The 9233-nt window shown below is 49.4% G+C and overlaps 2 protein-coding genes across 4 annotated transcripts in view; both read right to left on the reverse strand.

Annotated features, from left to right (window-relative positions):
- RPH3AL (rabphilin 3A like (without C2 domains)) overlaps positions 1–259 on the reverse strand; it is an 87794-nt gene extending 87535 nt beyond the window's left edge. For 2 of the 3 annotated variants that reach the window (XM_025214849.1, XM_025214850.1), the window contains exon 1: positions 24–259. The gene's annotated coding sequence lies outside the window, so the exon portion shown is untranslated. The remainder of the gene's footprint in view (positions 1–23) is intronic. The other variant, XM_025214841.1, reaches the window with a different exon arrangement.
- Positions 260–5367: 5108 nt separating this feature from the next.
- RFLNB (refilin B) overlaps positions 5368–9233 on the reverse strand; it is a gene marked incomplete at its 5' end in the record, with an annotated part of 5352 nt that continues 1486 nt past the window's right edge. Inside the window, one exon of the mRNA XM_014524426.2 lies at positions 5368–8713. Within this exon, the coding sequence (XP_014379912.2) occupies positions 8383–8713 (331 nt within the window). The remainder of the gene's footprint in view (positions 8714–9233) is intronic.

Genomic DNA, 9233 nt, shown 5'->3' on the forward strand with positions numbered 1-9233 from the left:
GGCACACGGCTCCCCTGTTTCACCTCAGACACCTGCCCTCGCTCCCGGGCACACGGCTCCCCTGCTTCACCTCAGACACCTGCCCTCGCTCCCGGGCACACGGCTCCCCTGTTTCACCTCAGACACCTGCCCTCACCCCTGGGCACACGGCTCCCCTGCTTCACCTCAGACACCTGCCCTCGCTCCCCGGCACACGGCTCCCCTGCTTCACCTCAGACACCTGCCCTCGCTCCCCGGCACACGGCTCCCCTGCTTCACCTCCGACACCCAGCCCCCCTGCCGCACACACGGCTCCCCTGCTTCACCTCCGACACCCAGCACCCCTGCAGCACGTTTCCCCTCGGGAGGGTCAGGCCCTGGGCAAACCCCAGCCCCGGGCAGCTGGAGCCCGTTGGCAATCAGAGCTCCGGTGCTGGGGGTGCACAGCAGATGTTGGGCCATTGCCAGGGCTGTGGGGAGAAGACTTTTTATTTTATTTATTTATTTTTTTAATAAAATTTTATTAGTAAAACAGACCATAATAAAACCCCTAGCCAGACCCATGCGCTCCCTTGCATGTGGCAGGGGCTCAGCTGGTGTGGCAGCCCCAGGCTCGGCTCTGTGCCCAGCTGGGCGGGCGGGGAGAGACTGGGCAGGCCCGGCCCCTCGGGAGGGACTCTTGGCTGCTGTTGTTGCCGCCATAGAGACGCGTCCCGGGCCCGAAGAGCGGGTCATGCCAGGGGCACGGCGCCTGCCACCCATCCAGGCACGGGGCCAGGCCGGCGGCCCGCAGGCAGGGGCGCAGGGCGCTGCCAGGCAGGAGGGGAGGAAGAAGCAGCAGAAGAAGCGGGTGCCTGCAGCAGGGCAGGGGGGCAGCGGGCTGGGCAGCCGCCCCCCTGCCTCGGGGGAGACGGGTGAGCTGGGTTGTGCGCCCCTGCTCGGCTGGGCACGGGGCACAGGGCATGGGTGCAGGACACGCTGGGGCTCGCGTGTCTGTAAAAATGTAATACAAATGTGAGACACAGAGAGCCAGGGCATCACCCCCTCTTTGTGCGTGGCATGGTGCGGCGCTGATCGGTGGACGTGCCAGCGCCGGCTCGACCCCTGCTCCGCACACGGCCAGAACGGGCCGGGACATCAGCAGGTCCGCCTGGACTCAGTTTACCCGTCCGGCGAGAAAAAATGGGATGGGGCAAGTGCCGCCGGATGAGGCCCTAAGCGCCATCCAGCTATAAGATATGATATATGATAAAAATAATCTACGAGAATGGGTTTTCATGAAATTTTAGGATGAATTATTGTTATTTCTGCACAAAGATCTGGACTCGGTGTGAATAACAACTGTGGAGCCATACGCAGGTCTGGTTTTTGGTCACGTTAGAATGGAAATGTCCAGGTCTTTTACTTGGGGGCCCCTCGTATTGTGAGGCCCTAAACTGGAGTTTAAGTGGAGTAAGCCCAAACCCGGCACTGGGACGAGGAGGTGTTCTTCAGCACCACGCGCACGGCCAGGGCGGCGAGGAGATGGGAGAGCAGGTGCTGGTATCCCGGGGAAGAACTGGAGATAGAGACGCTGGTTCAGTTCATAGATGTCGTAGCCATGAGGGCTGCAAGGGACCTCGCATGGTCATCGGGTCCAGCCCCTGCCCAAGGTCAGATCACCCCACGAGAGAAGCACCCAAGCATTGAAAGTCCCCACCAAGAACAGCCTGGTGGCCCAGGTCTCTCTTACTGCTGGTCACTTTTTAGAAACATACCTACCTTTTTGTGGGGCAAAACACATGCACACACACACACACACACACACACATACACATGCACGCACACATATACAGACACACACACCCCCCTACATATTCGGAGGGCATGTCACTACCTCCCATAGGCAGTAGGAGGCATAAGACATCTGTCAAGGACTAAGCTGGTTCACAAACGGGCTGCAAGATTTGGGGAGGCTGGAAGCATGAGGGGCTTTCTTTCCCTGAGCTGACAAGTTTCTTTGGGTAAACGTGATATTTTTTATTAGACCGGCCAAATAGTTGGGAAAATTGGGGTGTTTTGCAAAGCACAGGAAGCTTTGGGTAAATGTGATATACACTAAACTGAGCATGTAACATTTTATTGGCATGAGTCAAACTGGTCAGAGTTGGACGCTGCTGTTTTATCAACCAGGGCACCGATTCCTCTCCAGACTTGCTCTTGGGGGAGGGCTTGCTTCCATCAGGCACAGACCATCTCTCTGGTCCGCTCTACTCGTACAAGGGCTGTTAACTGGTTGTATCAGACATCTTTGGAGGTGAAACACGCCACTTGCACTATTAAAGGATCAGAGCTTAAAAAAATAAAATAAAAACCTCAGAATAATTTATGCAATTTCCATTTTTTTAAAAAGAGCACTGATTTTACAAGAGTTTGGGTAAATATGGCTGGAATCCGAAGCCTAAATGGAACAAGTGTTTAAAAAAAATAGTCCTGGCATAGATTACAAGAGAGGTGGTGTGAGCTGTTCACTAGCTGTTTAACTGGGGGCACAAATTAAAATGGGAATTCCACTTACAGCAGGTAACAAACTTCCAAAATATTCCCCACCCCCCTAATTTGGGGCTGCTAGCTCCTTCGCACAGAGAGCCTCTCTTTTGCACACGGGCATTAAAACACAGAAACCCATGAATGGCATTCAAATGATAGGACAAAGGTTTCTCATTTTAGTTTCTACCAGGCTTTTTAAAACAAACAAACAAACTTCCTCTTTCCTCAAACTGTTTATGACATTCGACATTTGCACTGAAAAAAACCCTGAAGTGCACAAAACTATTTAAAAAAAAATCTGAACGGTCCCTTTGATCCAACGAGCAGGATGCTGGTGGAGACGTGCTATTAATATGCTGAAATGCTGCATAAGTGCGTTGTAGAACAGTACAGCTAAGTGCTCAGCTAGATGCTTCTTTCTCCTCAAGCATGAGTTTTTATGCAGCTGATGTGTTAAAAATCTGATTCCTGGATGATGCATCTGTGCTGGGTGTCATGGGAAAGGGTCTGTATCGGTTATGAGCAGCAGTGACAGCGATGTGTGGAAGGTTTCTGTTGATGGTATTTCTCATTGCAGCAAATAAACACCATGGGAAAAGCAGGAAGCAGCAGCAGCAAACCCAACTGCCTGAAGTTTCGCGTCTCAGCAAGAATACTGGCCTGACCCCAGACCCTGCAAAGGGAATTCAGCCTGCTGCAGAAATGAACACGTTTGTGTTACCAACTTCCACCATTTCAGGCTCTAACCAAACGGACCAGGACCTCTCTGACCAGATCAATGACAGCCTGCGATGGGATGGAGTTTTGGAGGACCCTGCTGCCGAGGAAGAAAGGCTGCGCATCTATAAGCTGAACAGAAGGAAACGTTATGAGCTGTATATCCAGCAGCACCTGCCCAAAGAACCGCATCGGACTCTCGAGCATCCCCCTTCACCGCAGCGTGCAGCTCCGAACGCAGATGAGCAAACAGGAAGGGTGGAGGATTCCTCCAGTTCCTATAGTCAGGGAGGCCAAGGTGACACGTTCCTGATAACTGAGCAAATTACCAGTATCTGAGCTGTAATCTGCAGCCAACCCCGTATTTCTCAGGAAATTGTGTAAATTGTCACGGTGTGTTTTTGTGAGCTCTGTACAAGGGACCTTTGTTCAAGGCACTGTTTGATTAATTTCCCATGCCTGCAGATTGCTTGGTTTTCTTGATGTGCATTTGCCATATTCAAATTAACCTTTTAATAAAAGTTACTTGAAAGATGGCCAGCAAACCATTCTTTCAATGGCTTTATTAAAAGTGCTACTTTCCATAACACCCTATCCTAACATACTCCCTTTAACTCAGGGGTAGGCAGAATGTGGCCCACGGGCTGGATGCAGCCCACCAGGCCATTCTATCCGGCTCACGGGGCCCCTAAAAATTTAGAAAAGTAATATTTATCTGCCCCAGCTGCCTGTCATGTGGCCCTCGATGGCTTGCCAAAACTCAGTGAGCAGTCCTCCACCCAAAATAATAGCCCACCCCAGCTTTAACTGCTCATAGGTTGTCTGTAAGAATAGCCACTGGATTATCTCAGTGTTTTCCAGACCAAAAAGCATGAATCCTCACAACAACTCAGGAAATAGGCAAGTATTAGGAAACAGGCCCATATTGCAGATGGGAAAATTGAAGCTGTGAGAACCTCCTGGACTTGATATCATGCACAGCAACATTTCCCATGGGGCCAGCTGCAGAATGAAGTGGGGTCCAGGGCTTGCTCTCAGTGCGAGATGGTACTAGTTTGTAGTTATGAAAGCTCATTGTATGGGGCCTAGACCCAGAAGTTCGGGTGAGAAACAAGAACGCGCCCAAACTGAGTTTCTCCCGGGCAGCAGGGTTGTTCTGGTCAGGATGCTGATTGCACTGCGGAAGTGGCTCTGGAGCATCCAGCTAGAGGTCCACTTGGCCAACAGGAATGGAGAAAACCTCATTCCTGTGCCATGCTACTGACACCCACCTTTCCCCACATCCAATACTATCTTCCATACAGACATTCAGCGACCACTTTTTACGCATTCAAATTAAAAAAAAACAACCACCAGCCAAGGGCAGACTGAAGGCAACACTTTGGATAGCGGATTTGAGTGTCTGAAGACACAGGACATTTATGTCATTTCCCTCAGGCATTCAGAAACGTGTCCCTTTGGCTTTAAACTACCACTCAATCCTTGTTTGTCGCTCGGAAGGACTCTTTCGAATAAGGCTCTGCTGCTTCGCTTAGTATTGTGACTCTGTACGATACCCTAGTGCCATTGCCTCTGATTGGCAGCATAGTGCCACAGGCGCTTTTGCGATGGCGGGGGGTGCTCTGTAACTGTTTCAAGGCTCCCTAGATTCCAATAATGTCATTACACACGAGTCAAGGGCTTTTGCAAATGAATAGGCAAATGAGGAGTGAAAGAGTAAACAAAAAGCCTATTATGAATTAATGAACTGGTGCCCCAGTGCATCGTTCCCACGCTTCCAGCGATATGAAAAACAAAATCCACAGGCCTGGAAATTCATAAGTATTTAACAAGACATTAGGCATCGAGGCAGATAAGATCATTTTTCTCCCAAAAGACTAGCCTGTCACACACTATTATTTTTAAAGTTCAGCACGTAACAAAATCTAACCACGGTTGTATACCACAGCCGCCACCGTCACATCTAAGCACCTGAATTGTCCACATTTAAAATCATTAGTAAAAAAAAAAGAGTTTTATCCAAGTACTCGTGCTTTTGAAAAGGACACAGGCTTCATGTGAGGAACGTGCCCAAATACCCCTCAGAAACCATCTCTTTAAGAATAAAACTGTACCAGATGTGAGTTAAATGCCTGCTGGAAAGGATTTTCAGTTGTCTTAAGGGCATGTTTTCAAGTGTTTTAATAAACTGATAAAGCCATCACATTTGTATTACATTTTTACAGGCCATTTTATACTTGAAATGGCTTACTAGAAAGGTTTAACAACAGAAAGGTTTGATAGAAGGGACACAACGGGGGAGCTAAGGTCTGTTGGATATAATAGATCTTTATTTCTAGGTAAATAGTATAATAAATGATAGCTTAAACTTCCAAGTACCCACCACTGGCCTCAGTAACAGCTCCCAGCCAGCAAGCGCTGCACAGATGAACCAGCCATTCGTGACACCATTTTGCATTCAAAACCAATTGCTAGCTGATCAGGCTCTGATTAAGAGAGACAGACTCCCCTTGAATTACGGTTTTCAGATAATTTATTACTAGTGAAATGAAGAAAAAAAAAAGCAAGCTGAAAATGAGGGGTGAGAAATGTTGCAGACGTCAGAAGACATCTGGCACAGTGATTATTGGGGCTTTGCAAACCGAGTAACATGAGCGATTTGGAAAAGGCATCCATCCTCCACCAATTAAAACCTTTTAAAAGTACACAGAGAAATGGTTTGTTTTAAAAACAGGTGTTTGAACACGTGACACAATGTGAGGTTCTTTTGATTTCTGATTTACCTAGAAACAAGGAATGGTTCCAAGTTTGAAGAACGCCTCTCTCCGGCTCTCTATTCCCAGGCTCACAGGGTAGCGATGCCAGAGCAAACCAGGGAACCAATCTGTTTCATCATCCTATCTCCACAATGGTTGTTTCAGGAGGAAGGTGCCAGAAACCACAAAATAAGCAATTATCAAATACCCCTGCCCACGGGAAAGCTTTGTCCTGAACTCCTCCTCACACTCAGAGCCTAGAGCAAATGCTTTCTCTGATTGACAGCGCTTTTAGGAAAGATTTAAGGAACGATCTCAGAATAAACCTGTTTTGTGTAGAACAGGATCAGGGCCCCTGGTGCTAAGCTCTGCTGCTCACTACAGTTGTTCTTGAGCGACTTCTGCCCCAATTCAGCAGTGTGAATCATGTCACAATCGGATTCGTCCCACCCAGGGTCTCTTACGGACCCAGCTAGTCAACCTCAGCCTCCTGCACCTCCCCTGGAAGTGTTTTAGGACGTCTGGCTTGTGGAGTAGGTAACAAAGATGAAAGAAACAACTGATTCAATGAATAAATAAGTAAAAAACAAAACAGAACCCCCAAACCAACCCAATTCCTCCTCCTCCTGTTGTGCTCTCAGTCTCGTGATTCATTTCAGCTCACACCACTACTGCAATACAGGATACACCCTCCTCCCCTTGCCTTTCCTAACACTTGCACGAACAAGTTTACTGCAGCCGTCTCCAGCCGGGACAAATTCTGCCCTCCTTGCTAGTGCAGGTGAAATCTGTTCACCCTTACGTTTGTTCTCCACACCACTCCCCTTCGTGGAGACAGACCTCAGGCTGGCTGGCACTCTACTGAAGAGCGACTGACCTCCCTTGGGGGCCTTTCAGGACACACGAAGAAGGCAAGAACGGGTCCCTACGGAGTCTGTCTCAGGCTGCTGCACTACAGCAACGAACAGCAGCCACGCTTTCCAAAGCAGCAGCTTTCCACACTCCTCTCCTCTCTTTCAACACAGAAACGACGATTTTGTAGATTTAGAAATGCATGTGTGTGTAAAAGGCTAGCACAGACAGTGGCGGGGCAGTTTCAGCATATATGGGTTGCTCCTTCCCTTTTCTCCTCCCAGGATTAACTGCTTTCTTGCTGAAAGGCGCTCTGGTTTGGTACAGCAGGGTGGCTCTGGAAGCCCTACCTCATCCCAGTCCTCATTGATGGAAAGCACAGAGCTGCATGGAAAAGGCCAATGGAAAGCAGAGGCATAGCGGTGGATCTAGCCAGTGGAAAGTCCAGCATTTCTTCTGTTGCAACCAACATCTTCCTTGCAAATGACTCACACCTCCCCGCAAAGCAATTATTAGCTTCTTGGGTTCTGGATCGCCAAATTTCTGCTGCCTCTGTCAGCCCTTGCCGGCAGAGTGGATGTTCTGAAATTCTCCCTGTGGCTGCTCATGAGGGCTCACAACAAGCAGGGACTGGTTTCTTTGGCTTCTACTTTGTCCAGGCCTCACCTTCACAAACTTCAAAGCTACCCGGGGATGATTTTCTGCTTGCCATTCACCACTGCAAGTTTCAGGGGATACCGGCACACTCTAGTGCGTGGCACCGAGAAGTACGGGGTTGCACAATCCTGCAGCTCTGTGAATTAACCGAGAAGTTCTGTACGGTTGTGCAGAGGGGGAGCCTGGAAAAAAGATAACTTGGTGTCCTTTACGTGCCTGCTGCCCCGTGCCGCACAAGCAGTTTAACTCTTGCTCTAACTAAAACTCCTTCACTCCTCCTCCATATTTAAATTAAAAACCAGGCATCAATTCAGCTAGAAAATATTGGGGGGGGGGGGGAATTTGCTTAAATTTAAAATTTTGGATTTTTCCATTTATTGAACTGTTCTGGAGAATTTCAAGATTTGCTGTTTTTATTATGAAAGACCAAGTCCTGTGATCAAAACTGAAGTAGGTGATGGATCGTTGTTTTCAGGCGAGAGCTATATTTTCGCAGCAAAAGTGAACGGCTGCTGTTTTTATACCTCGCCGTGAAGAGTCAGGTATACTTTTCCAGGTGGTAGCCACTGCTCCATGAGAGACAGAATAATTTTTCCTCTAGCGACACATTTCCCTTATTTTTTCCTGACTACCGCACTGCGGCAGGAGGGGAATCTGCAGCTCTAAAGGCAGAAACGCCGATACCTTAGAAAGCTAAATTCCCATAGAAAAATAAGTGCAGGCCATTTTGATACTTAAAGCTGTGCTTATGAGCCAGGACAGAGGTAGCGACAGGTAAGGTTCCCTTGGATGGACTGGGCAGTGAGAGCTTTTAACCATTTTAGCTATCGGAGAGCTAGTACAGTACAGGATAGAGACTGGGACGGATCATAGCGAGAGAGACGGAGGCCACTCAGCAACCGTCCAGGAGGCAATCACTCCCAGCGCATTCAGACGACTCCAGCTCTATGCTGGACAAGAACCGGCGCATGGCCTTCCGGCAGTTGTAATCCAGCGTGGTGGTGAACACAGTCTTGGTGTGCTTGGGGTACACGATGGTGGTGCTGCTGAAACGGAGGGGCTTGTTCCGCGGCTCAAAGCGCACCTCGGACTTGTAGCTGCGCCACGTGCAATCCGGGACACAGATGACGGTCTGGCTGCAGGCGGACAGGCCTAGCCCCATAGGCATGTAGATATCGTCGATGAAGTGCTTCTCTGAGTCATACGTGACGGAGGAGGTGTACCTGGAAAGCACAAGAGACACCTGTGTCAGCGCCACTTAGTGCTTGCTGGGAGACGCAGCTCTTGGCAGGCCCCTTCAGGAACCAACATGGTCTGCCAGGGCGGGCACAGGCCTGGGGCCCAGCCCCTGGGTCACCTCAAGAGCTGCTTGCCTCTGGGACTCAGTGTCCCCAACTTGAAAATGGCAAGCGTTTCAAAATCTAAAGACAAAATGAGCTACGAGGGCTGCTCCCCTGGTCAAAAAAGAAAATAAATGATCTTTCCACTGACTCTATCTTCTCATTCAGGGAAAAAAGAAAAAAAAGCAGCCCCTCCATCTCCTCCACCCCACCTTACATTTGGACTGCACCCGCCCCATCCAAGCACTGGGCTATGTCCCATCTCCTTTCCCACTGGACTTTCCAGGCTCCGGGGGTCTGAGACAACAATTTCGGAGTGCTGCCAGGCACCATGGCTCCCACTGAGACTGAATAAGTGGACTTTGGTAAATGCTAATGCAGGAGATGGTGCCTGCTTCAGCAG

This window comes from Alligator sinensis, unplaced genomic scaffold (genome assembly GCF_000455745.1).
Source record: "Alligator sinensis unplaced genomic scaffold, ASM45574v1 scaffold1801_1, whole genome shotgun sequence".
Lineage (NCBI taxonomy): Eukaryota > Metazoa > Chordata > Crocodylia > Alligatoridae > Alligator > Alligator sinensis.